Source organism: Nerophis lumbriciformis, linkage group LG11 (genome assembly GCF_033978685.3).
Source record: "Nerophis lumbriciformis linkage group LG11, RoL_Nlum_v2.1, whole genome shotgun sequence".
NCBI classification, from domain to species: domain Eukaryota; kingdom Metazoa; phylum Chordata; class Actinopteri; order Syngnathiformes; family Syngnathidae; genus Nerophis; species Nerophis lumbriciformis.
The window spans coordinates 4,103,657-4,123,741 of NC_084558.2; the positions used below are offsets into that span (position 1 = coordinate 4,103,657).

At 43.9% G+C, this 20,085-nt stretch overlaps 1 protein-coding gene across 1 annotated transcript in view; it reads left to right on the plus strand.

Annotated features, from left to right (window-relative positions):
* ankfn1b (ankyrin repeat and fibronectin type III domain containing 1b) overlaps positions 1-20,085 on the plus strand; it is a 247,154-nt gene that overhangs the window by 96,746 nt on the left and 130,323 nt on the right. The window contains exons 3-4 of the mRNA XM_061967684.2: positions 19,361-19,580; positions 19,725-19,932. Coding sequence (XP_061823668.2) covers positions 19,377-19,580; positions 19,725-19,932 — 412 coding nt within the window. The 5' untranslated portion in view covers positions 19,361-19,376. The remainder of the gene's footprint in view (positions 1-19,360; positions 19,581-19,724; positions 19,933-20,085) is intronic.

The window sequence follows — 20,085 nt, forward strand, 5'->3', positions numbered from 1 at the left end:
ATGTCCAGAATACTGTGGAATTTTGCGATGAAAACAGACGACTTAATAGCTGGCCACCATGCTGTCCCAAAATGTCCTCTACAATCCGTGACGTCACGCGCCGGCGTCATCATACCGAGACGTTTTCAGCAGGATATTTCGCGCAAAATTTTAAATTGCACTTTAGTAAGCTAACCCGGCTGTATTGGCATGTGTTGCAATGTCAAGATTTCATCATTGATATATAAACTATCAGACTGCGTGGTCGGTAGTAGTGGGTTTCAGTAGGCCTTTAAGTAAAGTCAAGCTAATTATTCTGTAAAGATCCTTCCCTCTGAAGTAAATGTAATCTCTACATCATCATCATCACACTTTTCTTTCCTTCTATGCTAAATGCTTTTTTTTCCAGGAGATTTGACATTGATGACTTTTGAGGCATTTTCCATCCATCCATCCATCCATCTTCTTCCGCTTATCCGAGGTCGGGTCGCGGGGGCAGCAGCCTAAGCAGGGAAGCCCAGACTTCCCTCTCCCCAGCCACTTCGTCCAGCTCCTCCCGGGGGATCCCGAGGCGTTCCCAGGCCAGCCGGGAGACATAGTCTTCCCAACGTGTCCTGGGTCTTCCTCGTGGCCTCCTACCGGTCGGACATGCCCTAAACACCTCCTTAGGGAGGCGCTCGGGTGGCATCCTGACCAGATGCCCGAACCACCTCATCTGGCTCCTCTCGATGCGGAGGAGCAGCGGCTTTACTTTGAGCTCCCCCCGGATGACAGAGCTTCTCACCCTATCTCTAAGGGAGAGCCCCGCCACCCGGCGGAGGAAACTCATTTCGGCCGCTTGTACCCGTGATCTTGTCCTTTCGGTCATAACCCAAAGCTCATGACCATAGGTGAGGATGGGAACGTAGATCGACCGGTAAATTGAGAGCTTTGCCTTCCGGCTCAGCTCCTTCTTCACCACAACGGATCGATACAGCGTCCGCATTACTGAAGACGCCGCACCGATCCGCCTGTCGATCTCACGATCCACTCTTCCCTCACTCGTGAACAAGACTCCGAGGTACTTGAACTCCTCCACTTGGGGCAAGATCTCCTCCCCAACCCGGAGATGGCACTCCACCCTTTTCCGGGCGAGAACCATGGACTCGGACTTGGAGGTGCTGATTCTCATCCCAGTCGCTTCACACTCAGCTGCGAATCGATCCAGTGAGAGCTGAAGATCCTGGCCAGATGAAGCCATCAGGACCAAATCATCTGCAAAAAGCAGAGACCTAATCCTGCAGCCACCAAACCGGATCCCCTCAACGCCTTGACTGCGCCTAGAAATTCTGTCCATAAAAGTTATGAACAGAATCGGTGACAAAGGGCAGCCTTGGCGGAGTCCAACCCTCACCGGAAACGTGTCCGACTTACTGCCGGCAATGCGAACCAAGCTCTGACACTGATCATACAGGGAGCGGACCGCCACAATCAGACAGTCCGAAACCCCATACTCTCTGAGCACTCCCCACAGGACTTCCCGAGGGACACGGTCGAATGCCTTCTCCAAGTCCACAAAGCATTTTGTTTCCTGAAAATGTTTTGGGGTGTTCCACTGCAGTTAGTTTTTGGATGGTTTTCCAGTAGAATCAGTCGAGATCTTGTACTTGGGGAAATGACATCCCAATCGCACATGGAGGATGCAGCATCTCTTTGAAAGAACGACCTCACGCCCTCTCAACAAACACACTCCCCAATGTTGTTAAAGATGAGACACCGTCCTGCCGACGACAAAAAAAAGAAGTCATCTGTTCCATCTCAGGCAAATAACAATAAGCCCCGGGCTGGATTCCAATGGGCTTTCTCTTTGAAATGGGATACTGGTACACGCATTACAAATATATCTCCTGTTTTATCTTCCGGGACAGGCCCATGGAAAAATTATTCCAAATACCTGCCACGCTTTATCTGGAACACTGGAATAGGTTAGACCCGGCCGGGAACACGAGGATGTCTAAAATAAGGCGTCTATTAGTGGAAGGAGTGGAGATGGATGGGACAGAGCGGGAAGGGACAGGGATCGGCGGTGGGGTATTTTAGGTGTATCGGCCCTGTGAAAAAAGGACTTGTTGCAAGGGCTGCTGAAACATCCGCAATGTGTCAGCTGTTACTTGTGCAATGGAGGAGGGTTTGTGAGCGGGAAGCGTGCTCGTGAAGGAATCACGCGTCCGTAGCGCAGCGGGATTATAAATAACATTTTCCCTACAGATGTTCTTTACTTGACAAATTTGCTGGCGGTCTCCTGGATACTTTGTGACATATGGAAAGATAACCCATCTTCACTTTTTTAACCTTCATCCGCTGCCAGACCAAAGCTGGTCGGTCTCCAAAGTCACCGATGATAAGCGAGTTCCTGGGGGTCTTATGCATTATCACTTGATTTAAATTACGCCGTATCACATTCAACTGCGCTGTTTTATCTCGACGTGTTGTTGACCACAACATTATGACTTGGACCCTTAGCATCCAGATGACCGACATTTCACTCGCAGTACAAGTTCTCAGTGGTTTTTGCAGTGATTGCTCCAGATTCTCTGAACCTTTTGATGATATTACGGACCGTAGATGGTGAAATCTCTAAATTCCTTGCAATAGCTCGTTAAGAAATGTTGTTATTTAACTGTTGGAAAATTTGCTCACGCATTTGTTCACAAAGTGGTGACCCTCGCCCCGTCCTTGTTTGTGAATGACTGAGCATTTCATGGAAGCTGCTCTTATACCCAATCATGGCACCCACCTGATCCCAATTAGCCTGTTCCAAATAGGTGTTTGATGAGCATTCCTCAACTTTCTCAGACTCCTCAACGATGGACGCTTTTGACCTTCCTTTTTTCAATAACACCTGGTGTCGAACTTTGAGATCTGCCCCAGTCCACAAAAACATTTCAACATCTCACCCAAGTTAATGATACTGATACCGAAGTACATGTCAAACTACTTCCTTAACGTCCAGAGTCGGGACCCGGGGTGGACCGCTCGCCTGTGCATCGGCTGGGAACATCTCTGCGCTGCTGACCCGTCTCCGCTCGGGATGGTGTCCTGCTGGCCCCACTATGGACTGGACTCTTACTATTATGTTGGATCCACTATGGACTGGACTCTCACAATATTATGTCAGACCCACTCGACATCCATTGCTTTCGGTCTCCCCTAGAGGGGGGGGGGGTTACCCACATATGCGGTCCTCTCCAAGGTTTCTCATAGTCATTCACATCGACGTCCCACTGGGGTGAGGTTTTCCTTGCCCGTATGTGGGCTTTGTACCGAGGATGTCGTTGTGGCTTGTGCAGCCCTTTGAGACACTTGTGATTTAGGGCTATATAAATAAAGATTGATTGATTGATTGAGATTGAAATGACCGCCAAAACCACAACACCAGGGGGAGCTCCACTAACCACATTAAACCCAGATTCCGAACTAACAAAGGTCTTAACTCTTTCTCTTTCTATGCCACATCAATGTGGAATGCGCTCCCAACAGGTATAAAAGAAAGTGCATCTCTATCCTCCTTCAAAATCGCAATAAAAGTTCACCTCCAGGCACCTACTGTCATGACTTGGTCCTGGGTTTTTGCTTTTCCGGGATGCAACGGAAAGTTGGCTCGGGCGAGACGGGAATGTAAGTACATAATTTATTTTATAATTACTAAAACAAAAAGAAGTAAACAAAAGGCGCGCACAATGGCGGAGAACAAATTATGAAACCAAAAAGACTATAAACATGGAACAAAAACTTACTTTGGCATGGGACATGAAGCATGATCTAAGAGGATGAAGAGTGTGTAGAGCATAATTGTGGGATGTCGTCAGAACGACAAACTGAAAACAATGAACTTAAATACTATAGACGTGATTAGTGAAAGCAGGTGCGTGACTCAAAACGTGAAACAGGTGCGTGACGTGACAGGTGAAAACTAATGGTTGCTATGGTGACAACAAAACAAAAGTGCACAAAAAGTCAAAAAACAAAACCGAACATGACTAAAACAAAACATGATCACACTTGACATGACACCTACAACCCTAAACTAACACCCTCCCCGGATTGTTAATAATCAAATGTAAACAATCAAATACAGATACTTTTTCTTATGCCTTTTTTTCTTATGCCTTCTGATCTCTCTCTCTCTCTCTCTCTCTCTCTCTCTCTCTCTCTCTCTCTGCCCACTACTTGCTGTCCATATCCTACCAAGTCAGACCTACACTGTTTCAATATCCATTTCTCTGTTCTCAATTGTTGATGATAACAACCAAACCTAACCCCCACACCCCGGATTGTAAATAATGTAACTAATTCAATGTGATTATCTTGTGTGATGACTGTATTATGATGATAGTATATATCTGATAGTATATATCTGTATCATGAATCAATTTAAGTGGACCCCGACTTAAACAAGTTGAAAAACTTATTCGGGTGTTACCATTTAGTGGTCAACTGTACGGAATATGTACTTCACTGTGCAACCTACTAACAAAAGTCTCAATCAATCAATCAAAAAATTGGACATACATGCACGCACCCTCCCCTCCCCCAATCAACACCTTCACCACTGCTCAATTCCTCTTCGGGGTTGTGGACGGCTAAGTAGCGCTTTATAGCGGCAGCCGGCCTCCAGGATCCCCCCCCCCCTCTGTTTCAAGTTGTTGTGATTACCGTATTTTTCGGAGTATAAGTCGCACCGGAGTATAAGTCGCACCTGCCGAAAATGCATAATAGAAAAGGAAAAAACATATATAAGTTGCACTGGAGCCCGGCCAAACTATGAAAAAAACTGTGACTTATAGTCCGAAAAATACGGTACATGTATCATGTTTATGTGAGGTTTTTTTCCTTGGACTCAGTCTGGACCCCTCCCGAGGGTCCAGCCTTAGACTGATACTTTTTTTACTCTTCCCCCTTTCCCAATGTCACCTTTTTCCCACCTTTTTTAAGGAACGCCGTAAGTGGCTGATCTGTTGGCAGTCCCGTCTTGTCCCCCTTGTAACGTATGTCTGCTCTTAGTGGGACTGTGCCGAAAATGAAATTTCAGTTCTTGAATCTTGAATCTTTTTTGCCACCTGTGCCAGCTTTTTTGAAACATGTTGCAGTCATCAAATTCCAAATGAGCTAATATTTGCTAAAAAAAAATTAAGTTTTCCAGTTCAAACGTTAAGTAGCTTGTCTTTGCAGTCTATTCAGTTGAATATAGGTTGAAAAGGATTTGCAAATCATTGTGTTTTGTTTTTTATTTACGATTTACACAACGTGCCAACTCCACTGGTTTGGGGTTTTGTAATTTATCACAAAAAATGGTCGCACTAACCGTGTATAAACACAGATTAATCACGGGATTCATTTTCACTGCACATGCTCCTTTACCTTGTCTGCGGATGGTTACCTGAAGGTGGCACGCATCGCTATACAGGTAAAAGCCAGTAAATTAGAATATTTTGAAAAACTTGATTTATTTCAGTAATTGCATTCAAAAGGTGTAACTTGTACATTATATTTATTCATTGCACACAGACTGATGCATTCAAATGTTTATTTCATTTAATTTTGATGATTTGAAGTGGCAACAAATGAAAATCCAAAATTCCGTGTGTCACAAAATTAGAATATTGTGTAAGGCTAATACAAAAAAGGGATTTTTAGAAATGTTGGCCAACTGAAAAGTATGAAAATGAAAAATATGAGCATGTACAATACTCAATACTTGGTTGGAGCTCCTTTTGCCTCAATTACTGCGTTAATGCGGCGTGGCATGGAGTCGATGAGTTTCTGGCACTGCTCAGGTGTTATGAGAGCCCAGGTTGCTCTGATAGTGGCCTTCAACTCTTCTGCGTTTTTGGGTCTGGCATTCTGCATCTTCCTTTTCACAATACCCCACAGATTTTCTATGGGGCTAAGGTCAGGGGAGTTGGCGGGCCAATTTAGAACAGAAATACCATGGTCCGTAAACCAGGCACGGGTAGATTTTGCGCTGTGTGCAGGCGCCAAGTCCTGTTGGAACTTGAAATCTCCATCTCCATAGAGCAGGTCATGCATCAGTCTGTGTGCAATGAATAAATATAATGTACAAGTTACACCTTTTGAATGCAATTACTGAAATAAATCAAGTTTTTCAAAATATTCTAATTTACTGGCTTTTACCTGTACAGTCGGTGATCGGCTGATGAGTGACTTGACTCCGACTGGTGTGCTCGTTGCCAAGTTTTGAGCAAATAAATAATGTGCGTTCAAGTAAAACATTTGAAAAATGTTTTTATGTGAGATTCTGACAATAAAAGTGCATTGTGTCAAAATATTGGCACCACGGGTGCTGTTTTATACACACTGGGTGTGTTTGTCAGCGTGTTAATTTTATCAGCGTATTCAAATCTGCAATTATTGTTATTTTTTAAGGTGCATTCATCGTTAATGTAACATTTTCTGTCTTGGGGGGTTTTGATTTACCATGGATGTGTTATTTGGGTAGGCCAGGGGTCGGCAACTCAAAATGTTAAAAGAGCCATAAATACAAAAAAAAATCTGTCTGGAGCCGCAAAACAATTAAAGCCTTATATAAGTGTTATAATGAAGGCAGCACATGATGTAAGTGTCTCTCACAATATTATGTCAGACCCACTCGACATCCATTGCTTTTGGTCTCCCCTAGAGGGGGGGGGGGGGGGGGGGGGTTACCCACATATGCGGTCCTCTCCAAGGTTTCTCATAGTCATTCACATCGACGTCCCACTGGGGTGAGTTTTTCCTTGCCCGTGTGTGGGCTTTGTACCGAGGATGTCGTTGTGGCTTGTGCAGCCCTTTGAGACACTTGTGATTTAGGGCTATATAAATAAAGATTGATTGATTGATTGATTGTTATGGTATTGCTGTGTATTGTTTTGTTGGATTGATTGATTAAAAAAAATGGGAAAAAAATAAAAATAAAATAAAAAAATAGATTTTTTTAAAAAATGAGAATCGATTCTGAATCTCACAACGTGAGAATCGTGATTCGAATTCGAATCGATTTTTTCCCATACCCCTAATACATTTATCATTTATTTTCAAAACGGTTACAAAAAAGTGGGACCCCAAAAATGTTTTTTTATGACTTGATGGGGTCCCTGGGACCCCATTTGGAAAATTCCTAGCGCCAACACTGAATTAAGGTTAAGTAAGATGTGAAACATGAGGCGACTGGTCAAAAAAATGCAAGAAGATGAATAAGGAAGGAGAGCATGTTGTTGAAAGTTACCACTTGAAGGCTTCATTTATCTCACCGCCGTCCTGTTTGCTGCATGGGACCTATCGCCTAGTCTGTCACCGGCACCTGGAGGCTCCCGCTGACATTTCCTTCAGCGGCTGAGTGTGTGCCGACACCACTGAGCAGACGTCCGTCTCGGAAAATCGCAGACGACCGCGTTCCCATGGCCGACTGGAGACGGCGCATAGTCGCCATACCGGCGATGCCGAGACACAAGAGGCAGGAGATGCTAATCTAGTCGAAAGCCTCAAGAAGGTGACGTTGAAGAGCGGCGCGGAGACCAAGCCTGTGTGCCGTGATACACGGGAAGAGCCACAATGCACACACGCTGCCATTCTGGCAGGTCAGTGTGATTTAGATCACTAGTGATACACAGTTGGACCCATAGGGGGAAATAGTCATTTAAAAAAAAAAATTAATACATTTCCCACAATAGTCAATCAATCAATCAATCAATCTTTATTTATATAGCCCTAAATCACAAGTGTCTCAAAGGGCTGCACAAGCCACAACGACATCCTCGGTACAAAGCCCACATACGGGCAAGGAAAAACTCACCCCAGTGGGACGTCGATGTGAATGACTATGAGAAACCTTGGAGAGGACCGCATATGTGGGTAACCCCCCCCCCTCTAGGGGAGACCGAAAGCAATGGATGTCGAGTGGGTCTGACATAATATTGTGAGAGTCCAGTCCATAGTGGATCCAACATAATAGTAAGAGTCCAGTCCATAGTGGGGCCAGCAGGACACCATCCCGAGCGGAGACGGGTCAGCAGCGTAGAGATGTTCCCAGCCGATGCACAGGCGAGCGGTCCACCCCGGGTCCCGACTCTGGACAGCCAGCACTTCATCCATGGCCACCGGACCTGTGCCCCCCCCCCCTCAAGGAAAAGGGGAGCAGAGGAGAAAAGAAAAGAAACGGCAGATCAACTGGTCTAACAGGGGGGCTATTTAAAGGCTAGAGTATACAAATGAGTTTTAAGATGGGACTTAAATGCTTCTACTGAGGTAGCATCTCTAATTGTTACCGGGAGGGCATTCCATAGTACTGGAGCCCGAATAGAAAACGCTCTATAGCCCGCAGACTTTTTTTGGGCTCTGGGAATCACTAATAAGCCGGAGTTCTTTGAACGCAGATTTCTTGCCGGGACATATGGTACAATGCAATCGACAAGATAGGACGGAGCTAGACCGTGTAGTATTTTATACGTAAGTAGTAAAACCTTAAAGTCACTTCTTAAGTGCACAGGAAGCCAGTGCAGGTGAGCCAGTATAGGCGTAATATGATCAAACTTTCTTGTTCTTGTCAAAAGTCTAGCAGCCGCATTTTGTACCAACTGTAATCTTTTAATGCTAGACATAGGGAGACCCGAAAATAATACGTTACAGTAGTCGAGACGAGACGTAACGAACGCATGAATAATGATCTCAGCGTCGCTAGTGGATAAAATAGAACGAATTTTAGCGATATTACGGAGATGAAAGAAGGCCGTTTTAGTAACACTCTTAATGTGTGACTCAAACGAGAGAGTTGGGTCGAAGATAATACCCAGATTCTTTACTGATTCGCCTTGTGTAATTGTTTGGTTGTCAAATGTTAAGGTGGTATTATTAAATAAATGTCGGTGTTTAGCAGGACCGATAATCAGCATTTCCGTTTTCTTGGCGTTGAGTTGCAAGAAGTTAGCGGACATCCATTGTTTAATTTCATTAAGACACGCCTCCAGCTGACTACAATCCGGCGTGTTGGTCAGCTTTAGGGGCATGTAGAGTTGGGTGTCATCAGCATAGCAATGAAAGCTAACACCGTATTTGCGTATGATGTCGCCTAGCGGCAGCATGTAAATACTAAAGAGTGCAGGGCCAAGAACCGAACCCTGAGGAACTCCGCACGTTACCTTAACATAGTCCGAGGTCACATTATTATGGGAGACGCATTGCATCCTGTCAGTAAGATAAGAGTTAAACCACGACAAAGCTAAGTCTGACATACCAATACGTGTTTTGATACGCTCTAATAAAATATTATGATCGACGGTATCGAAAGCAGCGCTAAGATCAAGAAGCAGCAACATAGATGACGCATCATACATAGTGTATCAGATTGTCCAGGGTGTACCCCGCCTTCAGCCCGAATGCAGCTGATATAGGCTCCAGCACCTACCGCGACCCCGAAAGGGACAAGCGGTAGAAAATGCACCCAAAACTTATGTGAAGTATCAACCAACAGAAGAGTACCGTATTTTTCGGAGTATAAGTCGCACCGGAGTATTAGTCGCACCTGCCGAAAATGCATATAAAAACATATATCAGTCGCACTGGAGTATAAGTCGCATTTTTGGGGGAAATTTATTTGATAAAATCCAACACCAAGAATAGACATTTGAAAGGCAATTTAAAAGAAATAAAGAATAGTGAACAACAGGCTGAATAAGTGTATGTTATATGACGCATAAATAACCAACTGAGAACGTGCCTGGTATGTTAACGTAACATATTACGGTAAGAGTCATTCAAATAACTATAACATATCAAATCAAATCAAATCAACTTTATTTATAGAGCACATTTAAAATTTACCACAGGGGTAGCCAAAGTGCTGTACAATGAGCAGGTTAAAAGATAAAACGAGTACCGAGCAAACACAACACAACACAAACAGAACACGATAAAAAATAAATAATTAAAATAGAATTAATAAAAACATAAAAACAGGATCACAGCAGGTGTATTATGGGGCGCCATTGCAGGATGGATATCACTCAGTGTTAAAAGCCATGGAATAAAAGTATGTTTTTAAGAGAGATTTAAAAACAGGAAGAGAGGAGGCTTGTCTAACACTCAGGGGTAGGTCGTTCCAGAGCTTGGGAGCAGCAACGGCGAAAGCTCTGTCACCTCTAAGCTTCAGCCTTGTGTCAGGGACCGTCAACAGCAGCTGATCGGCTGATCTTAAGGATCGGGTGGGGCAGTAAGGCTGAAGGAGGTCGGAGAGATAGGTTGGCGCGAGGTTGTTTAGACATTTAAAAACAAATAAAAGGAGTTTAAAATGTATTCGGTAATGCACAGGGAGCCAGTGAAGGGACGCTAAAATAGGGGTGATGTGCTCACGTCTGCGGGTCTGTGTTAGCAGACGAGCAGCAGAGTTCTGCACGAGCTGCAGGCGGGCGAGGGAGGCCTGGCTAATGCCAACATACAGGGCATTACAATAATCAAGACGAGTCGAGATAAAAGCGTGGATTAATTTCTCAAGATCATGTCTTGATAGAAGCGGTTTCACTTTCGCTATTTGGCGTAATTGATAAAAGCTTTTTTGAACGACGCTGCTGATTTGTTTTTCGAATTTAAAATCTGAGTCAAACTTTACCCCCAGGTTTGTGACAGAGTCGCTGAGATACGGGGTCAGAGTGCCGAGGTCAACGTTGGGGGAGGGAGAGCGACTTGGACCGAACAACATAACTTCTGTTTTATCTTCATTTAGGCTCAGGAAGTTAGCTGAAAGCCAGACTTTGATGTCGTGCAGGCAGTCAATAAGACGTTGAACCGTGTTATTTTGTGCCATGGGAAAATAAATCTGGCAATCATCGGCATAAAAATGAAATGCAATACTGTACTTCCTAAAAATAGAACCAAGGGGGAGAAGGTAAAGCGCAAATAAAATTGGGGCAAGGATTGAGCCCTGGGGGACCCCATGTGGTAAAGGAGCTGTGGACGACATAAAACTGTCTACTTTTACACAAAAACTCCTGTCGGTTAGGTACGACCGGAACCAGTTGAGGGCGACGCCCTTAATGCCCACACAGTTCTCAAGACGAGTGATTAAGGTGGCGTGGTCGACGGTGTCGAACATATAGAACATGATATACGTTTACCAAACAATCTGTCACTCCTAATAGCTAAATCCCATGAAATCTTATACGTCTAGTCTCTTACGTGAATGAGCTAAATAATATTATTTGATATTTTACGCCAGTGGTTCTCAAATGGGGGTACGCGTACCCCTGGGGGTACTTGAAGGTATGCCAAGAGGTACGTGAGATTTTTTTTAAATATTCTAAAAATAGCAACAATTCAATAATCCTTTATAAATATATTTATTGAATAATACTTCAACAAAATATGAATGTAAGTTCATAAACTCAGTGAAGCACAAGCTCAGATTTCTCACTAAAATGTCTGTCAAAAAGAACTGTGTAAAGAAATGCAACAATGCAATATTCAGTGTTGACAGCTAGATTTTTTTGTGGACGTGTTCCATAAATATTGATGTTAAAGATGTCTTTTTTTGTGAAGAAATGTTTAGAATTAAGTTCATGAATCCAGATGGATCTCTATTACAATCCCCAAAGAGGGCATTTTAAGTTGATGATTACTTCTATGTGTAGAAATCTTTATTTATAATTGAATCACTTCTTTATTTTTCAACAAGTTTTTAGTTATTTTTATATCTTTTTTTCCAAATAGTTCAAGAAAGACCACTACAAATGAGCAATATTTTGCACTGTTATACAAATTAATAAATCAGAAACTGATGACATAGTGCTGTATTTTACTTCTTTACCTCTTTTTTTTCAACCAAAAATGCTTTGCTCTGATTAGGGGTTACTTGAATTAAAACAATGTTTACAGGGGGTACATTACTGAAAAAAGGTTGAGAACCACTGTTTTACGCTAATGTATTATTAATTTCACACATAAGTCGCTCCTGAGTATAAGTCGCACCCCCGGCCAAACTATGAAAAAAACTGCGACTTATAGTCCGAAAAATACGGTAAGTGCTTGTCACATTTTAGCAGAAGTGTAAATAGAAGATGTTAAAACAGAAAGTAAGCAGATATTAACAATAAATGTTCATATTGGTTAATATTCCATCCATTTTCTACCGCTTGTCCTGCATAATTTTGACACAATAATACAATGAGAATTGACACAATATGTTACTGAATATGTCAGCAGCCAAATTATATTTGCTTACTACTAATAGTGAAATTGTCTAGTATGCCCACAGTTATTTATACCAACATTGTTCTTTGGTAGCAATACAAAAAAATGTAAGTTTAATGTATCATAACATTTTCTGTTAAAATGAAGCCAATAATGCAATTTTTTGTGGTCCCCTTTATTTAGAAAAGTATTGAAATATATGTTGGTACCGGTACCAAAATATTGATATGGGGAAGACCCGAGTATGAATATGTTTGCTGAAGCGTGATTGTATGCATGAGTTCATGTATGTATATGTGCGTGTGTATGAATGTATGTATGTATGTCCATCCATCCATCTTCTTCCGCTTATCCGAGGTCGGGTCGCGGGGGCAGCAGCTTAAGCAGGGAAGCCCAGACTTCCCTCTCCCCAGCCACTTCGTCCAGCTCCTCCCGGGGGATCCCGAGGCGTTCCCAGGCCAGCCGGGAGAGATAGTCTTCCCAGCGTGTCCTGGGTCTTCCCCGTGGCCTCCTACCGGTCGGACGTGCCCGAAACACCTTCCTAGGGAGGCGTTCGGGTGGCATCCTGACCAGATGCCCGAACCACCTCATCTGGCTCCTCTCGATGTGGAGGACCAGCGGCTTTACTTTGAGCTCCCCCCGAATGACAGAGCTTCTCACCCTATCTCTAAGGGAGAGCCCCGCCACTCGGCGGAGGAAACTCATTTCGGCCGCTTGTACCCGTGATCTTGTCCTTTCGGTCATGACCCAAAGCTCATGACCATAGGTGAGGATGGGAACGTAGATCGACCGGTAAATCGAGAGCTTTGCCTTCCGGCTCAGCTCCTTCTTCACCACAACGGATCGATACAGCGTCCGCATTACTGAAGATGCCGCACCGATCCGCCTGTCGATCTCACGATCCACTCTTCCCCCACTCGTGAATACTTGAACTCCTCCACTTGGGGCAAGATCTCCTCCCCAACCCGGAGATGGCACTTCACCCTTTTCCGGGAGAGAACCATGGACTCGGACTTGGAGGTGCTGATTCCCATCCCAGTCGCTTCACACTCGGCTGCGAACCGATCCAGCGAGAGCTGAAGATCTTGGCCAGAGGAAGCCATCAGGACCACATCATCTGCAAATAGCAGAGACCTAATCCTGCAGCCACCAAACCAGATCCCCTCAACGCCCTGACTGCGTCTAGAAATTCTGTCCATAAAGGTTATGAACAGAATCGGTGACAAAGGGCAGCCTTGGCGGAGTCCAACCCTCACTGGAAACGTGTCCGACTTACTGCCGGCAATGCGGACCAAACTCTGGCACTGATTATACAGGGAGCGAACTGCCACAATAAGACAGTCCGTTACCCCATACTCTCTGAGCACTCCCCACAGGACTTCCCGGGGTACACGGTCGAATGCCTTCTCCAAGTCCACAAAGCACATGTGGACTGATTGGGCAAACTCCCATGCACCCTCAATGACCCTGCCGAGAGTATAGAGCTGGTCCACAGTTCCACGACCAGGACGAAAACCACACTGTTCCTCCTGAATCCGAGGTTCGACTATCCGGCGTAGCCTCCTCTCCAGTACACCTGAATAGACCTTACCGGGAAGGCTGAGGATGTATGTATGTATGTGCGTATATATGTATGTTTGTATGTATGTACGTACAGTGAGGAGAACAAGTATTTCTATACACTGCTGATTTTGCATGTGTTTTGCATGCTCTTCAATGGTGAGAGAATCTAGAACAAAAATCCAGAAAATCACATTGTATGATTTTGAAGTCTATCCATCCTCCATCCATTTTCTACCGCTTATCCCTTTCGGGGTCGCGGGGGGTGCTGGAGCCTATCTCAGCTACAATCGGGTGGACGGTGGGGCACACCCTGGACAAGTCGCCACCTCATCGCAGGGTCTATAATCAAAATTGTATTGCATGACATACTGTAAGTATTTCATACGTCAGGAAAACAGAACTTAATATTCGGTACAAAAACCTTTGTTTGCAGTTACAGAGATTAGACTTTCCTGTAGTTCTTGACCACCTTTTCACACACTGCAGAATACATTTTTTCTCCACTCCATACAGATCTTATTCAGATCCTTCAGGTTTCGAGGCTGCCGCGGGGCAATACGGACCTTCAGCTCTCTCCAAAGATTTTCAATCACGTTCAGATCTGGAGACTGACCAGGCCACTCCAGAACCTTGACATACTGTGTATTTCTGGTCGTTGTCATGCTGGAAAACCAAGCTACGACCCATCTTTTTGTGCCATCTATTTGCCTTTTTATAGCATTATATGGATTAAATTATTTAAGATGTCAATAAACTTATCAATCAATCAATCTTCAATGCTCTTACTAAAGGAAGGAGATTATTGACCAAGATTTTGCGATACATATCCCCATCCTCCCCTCAATTCGATGCAATCGTCCTGTAACCTTTGCAGAAAAACATCCCCCAAGAATGATATTCCCACCTCTGTGCTTCACGGTTGGGATGGTGTTCTTGGGATTGTACAAGTCATTCTTCTTCCTCCAAACATGGCGGGTCGGAAAAAAAACTCAAAGACCTTCTCCCATTCCTCCTCTGGATCATCCAGATGGTCACTGGCAAACTTCAAACGGGCTGGCTTGAGCAAGGGGACTTTGCGTTCGCTGCAGGCTTTGAATCCATGACGGCGTAGTGCGTTACTGATCGTTTTCTTTGAGCCTGGGGTCAAAGCTCTCTTCAGGTCAATGGCCATGTAGTTTTGGGCTGATCCTTCACCGCCCTCATGATCATCGATGCTCCACTAGGTGAGATCTTGCATGGAGTCCCAGACCAAAGGAGATTGACCCTCATCTTGAACTTCTTTCGTTTTCTAATAATTGCACCAACAGTTGTTGCCTTCTCACCAAGCTGCTTGCCTATTGTCTTGTAGCCCATCCCAGCCTTGAGCAGGTCTACAATTTCTTTCAATATCTCTGTCCTCACACAGGTCTCTGGTCTTGGCCATTGTGGAGAGGTTGGAATCTGTTTGATTGTGTGGACAGGTGTCTTTATACAGTTAACAATTTTAAACAGGTGCAGTTAGTTAATACAGGTAATGAGTGGAGAGCAGAAAGATGTCCTAAGGAAACACCAACAGGAATGTGAGATCCAAAATTCGTACTGGTTGGTTGGTGATCAAATACTTATGTCATGCAATCAAATGCAAATTAGTAATTTAAAAGTCTTACAATGTGATTTTCCGGATTTTTGTTTTAGATTCTGTCACTCACCATTGAAGAGTACCGATGATAAAGATGACAGACTTCTACATGTTTTTTAAGTGGGAAAACATGCAAAATCAGCAGTGTATGAAATACTTGTTCTCCTCATATGTACAGTATGTATGTATGTACAGTATATTTGTCTCCCCGTATGTGTGGGAGCCAAAGCACGGCCCCAATTACCCAGAAAGCCAAGTCCGCCTATTATAAACAACTTTTTTTAATAGAGCTAGTTTGCGTGTTTCTCTCGTGACATCTGGCAAGACTGGCTCTGCGGTGTAACAACAGGAACTTGTAAATATCTGTTTATGTTTGCGTATATATGTGTTTACCTATTTGCGACGGGCCGGAGAAGTAAATAAATAAATAAATGTTCGTCTTTTGGATGTGTGTTGCTTTTTGCGGACACGTCAGTTTGTGTGATGCACACTGACGCTACGGCAAGGCTTGTGCTTCCAGGTAGGCAGTTAACAGCTAGAACATTTTTTTAATGGTTTGTTTTCCTCATTTGGTCTTCCACTTCCTCCACAAACTTTCTCAGTTCTGATGGTCGGAGGTTTGGATGTCTTTAGCTCTGAGCGGGGTTTAAGCACGCATGTCAACTGTCTATTCAAAACTTGTGTTTGTTTCTTGTGTTAACAAAGCAGGAACAACAATGTGTAACGATATATTAACTCTCTATTGCTCAAACGGCACAACCCTGTTACAACTATTACTTCAACCGGCGGTGAAAATGCTCAAATTATGCTCGCAGCTTAAAGCATAACAAGTTAAGGTATGTTAAGGCACGTGTAAGTTGAGGTACTACTGTATTATTAGGGAGAAGGACCGGAAGACATTAAGGTTAGCAACCATAATTGCCTCATTTGCATAATGTATTGCTTGGGATGCTGTAGGTATTGAAAGACACAAAAAGTGAGCTAAAAATGCAAATTATGATTAGAATTGTAAATATATTTCTTATGTTGATACTTAGTTTAGTTGTACTTTTCTTTATTCTACATTGTTAAATGTTACAGTATCAAATGTGATCACAAGACTGATCTAGTGACTGGCTCATTAACATGAACAATTGGTTTGTTTTCATTTTTAGCGTGACTGTGATGAAACATTTACATTCAACTCACTCTGTAACCCAAGGTAGCTTTACACAGAGTGGGTGTGTGTCTCCTCTCTGCTTTGACTGGAATGTAACTTTATTGTCATTGCACTTAAAAGTACAACAAGATACAGACGCCGAGACCCGCCTGACGTTGCTTCTGATTGGTTTACATTGCGTGGTGCCTCCCGTGGTTGACTAGTTTCAGGCCCAAAAACTTATGGATTGGTCCTGGGATTGGTTGTTATGGTCAGTCAGTCAGAATTACTGTAACTATGGCGAGTCTCGAGGAAAAAAGTGTATTGTTATGAAAAAAAAATATATATATAGAGTAGTGAATGGGATAATAAAGGCATGAGAAATGTCAAGTTTGGAGTGAGAATGAGTGAAATTGCGTGACTCCCATGCCAGGCGTGAGGCTTGGCAGCTCTGCATTACACTCACATTGTAACAGTAGCGTCATGCTAGGTTAGCCTATTTTCTGAAGAAAATCAAAATGACACAAAACTCTCAGCTGTCACGTAGTTCACTGACATACACAATAGTTAACAGGCTTTATTTTGATATGTGGAGCATTGTCATTTTTTTTTTTTACCAAGCTGTCCTCTGTGAAGCTAACAACAAAGGTGCTACCATGTAAACTAGCTCTAGGTAAGCAATGCAATATCTTGCATCTTAAACAAATTAGAAATGGTCTCAGCTCACGAGGTGATTAAAAAAATTGAGCGCTCTCCACCCAAACAAGGCCACCGGCCTTGATAATATCCCCTCCAGATTCCTCAAGGACTCTGCCACCACCATTGCCCCGATCATCACGCACATAATAAACCTCTCAATTACTCAAGGCCAAGTACCAAAAGATTTCAATATAGCAAGAGTAACTCCCCTCTTTAAAAAAGGAAGCAAATTAGAACATGGCAACTACCGACCTGTTTCTATTCTCAGTTCCATTTCGAAAGTAATGGAAAAAATTGTTTATGACCAGGTCGATAGTTACCTTGCCACAAATAAACTCATGTACAAATTCCAATCCGGCTTCAGAACTGACCTCTCCACTGACACATGCCTTCTCTATCTGACAGACCACATCAAACATGAGGTGGACGCGGGCAAATACTGCGGCATGGTCATGCTGGACCTTCAGAAGGCCTTTGACACCGTTAACCACACTATACTGTTGGATAAGCTCATAGCAATCGGATTTGATAAAACCTCATCGAACTGGATGCAATCTTACTTGGAGGGGAGGAAACAGGTGGTTGAGTTGAACGGTATCGTGTCTGTCCCCCCCCCCTCTCGGTAAGCTCTGGAGTCCCCCAAGGCAGTATATTAGGGCCTTTACTGTTCCTAATATACATAAACGACATGTCATCGGCATGCGACTGTGAATTGTTTTTGTTTGTGGATGACTCGGCCCTGCTGGTATCCGGCAAGGACAAGTCACAGGTGGAGAAAATCCTCAGTGCTGAACTCTGTAGAACATGCACCTGGCTCGCTGACAACAAGCTATCCATACACTTAGGTAAAACGGAATCCATCCTGTTTGGGTCCCACATCAACCTTAAGAAAGTCAGTGACTTCACTATAAAAGTGGGTGACATTCTTATCGCCAGGAAGGATGAGGTCACCTACCTAGGTTCCATTCTAGAGGCTAATCTTTCCTGTGATAAAATGGCAACCAAGGTAATCAAAAAGGTCAACCAACGAACGAGATTTCTCTACAGAATCTCCTCTCTGGTCAACCAAAGGACCATGAAGATTCTGGCGGGAACTCTCGTTCAACCCTTTTTCGATTACGCATGCACCTCCTGGTACCCTAGCACCTCCAAAACCCTCAAATCTAGACTCCAAACATCCCAGAACAAGCTAGTCAGATTACTTTTAGATCTCCACCCCAGATCACACCTCACTCCTACCCACTTCTCCAAAGTAGGCTGGCTCAGGGTGGAGGACAGAGTAAAACAACTTGCACTGAGCCTAGTCTATAAAATCCGCTACACCTCCCTGATACCGAAGTACATGTCAAACTACTTCCTTAACGTAAATGACCGCCATAACCACAACACCAGGGGGAGCTCCACTAACCATGTTAAACCCAGATTCCGATCCAACAAAGGTCTTAACTCATTCTCTTTCTATGCCACATCAATGTGGAATGCGCTCCCAACAGGTATAAAAGAAAGGGCATCTCTATCCTCCTTCAAAACCGCAATAAAAGTACACCTCCAGGCAACTTCAACCCTAAACTAACATCCTCCCTTCCTCATCATACCTACTCGGATTGTAAATAATCAAATGTAAACAATCAAATGTAGTCACTTTTTCTTATAATTTCTGATCTCTCTCTCTGTGTCCAATACTTGCTGTACATATGTACCAAGTCAGACCTACACTGTTCCAATGTCATTTTCTCTGATGATGCAATTGTTGATGACTGAAGTGTTGATTCCAACCAAACTTAACCCCCCCACCCCCACCCCCACCCCCCCACCCCTTACCCCAGATTGTAAATAATGTAAAAAATTCCATTTATATACTGTGATGATTATCTTGTGTGATGACTGTATTATGAAAATAGTATATATCTGTATCATGAATCAATTTAAGTGGACCCCGACTTAAACAAGTTGAAAAACTTATTCGGGTGTTACCATTTAGTGGTCAATTGTACGGAATATGTACTTCACTGTGCAATCTACTAATACAAGTTTCAATCAATCAATCAAAAAAACCAATCCCTTAATAGAGTACTGCTTCAATATTCTGTATTTTGCTGGTATTTGTGGTTGCTTAAAACATTCTCACTCATTTTTTGTTCCCGAAGGGCTGATTCCACCAAGATGACGCAACCCATGAGGGGGGACCAGGCCCACCAGCCGGCCCCGGCCCGCAAGGCAGCCAGCCTGTCCTCGCCAAGTGCGGCCCGCCGCCTGTACCGCAACTTGTCTGGAAAGTTCCGTGTGAGCACCAACCCCGCCGCCTTAGAGGACAGCGTGGTGTCAGGACGGGGAGGAGACAAGGAGAGGCTCCGCAAAACCACCATCGTAAGTCCAATAAGGGGCTGGGGGAATAATAAGCACAGGGACGTTGTTGTCTTAAAATAGACCTCAGGTATTAACATCACATGCTCCGGATCTGCTTCTTTTTATACCACAAGTAGGTTTCTGAAACAAATCTTTTTGTCGCAGTTCCAGAGTAATGAAGCGCTGTTTGAAGCGGTGGAGCACCAGGAGTTAGACTTGGTGCAGCTTCTTCTCTCCCAGTACAGCTTGGAGGAGCTGGACCTCAACACCCCCAACAGCGAAGGCCTCCTGCCCCTCGATATCGCCATCATGACCAACAATGTGCCCATGGCCAAATTGTTGCTTCGTGCCGGTGCCAAAGAGAGCCCCCACTGTGAGTAAATAAACGTCCAGAGCAGAAATACACAAAATATCTTCTCAAGGGACAATACTGTAGTTGGGATATACTTTGGGGTAGTCAGTACAACTGTCCTCTTATAGTCGCTGATACCAAAGACTATAAAAATGGGACCCATTACCTCTCTGC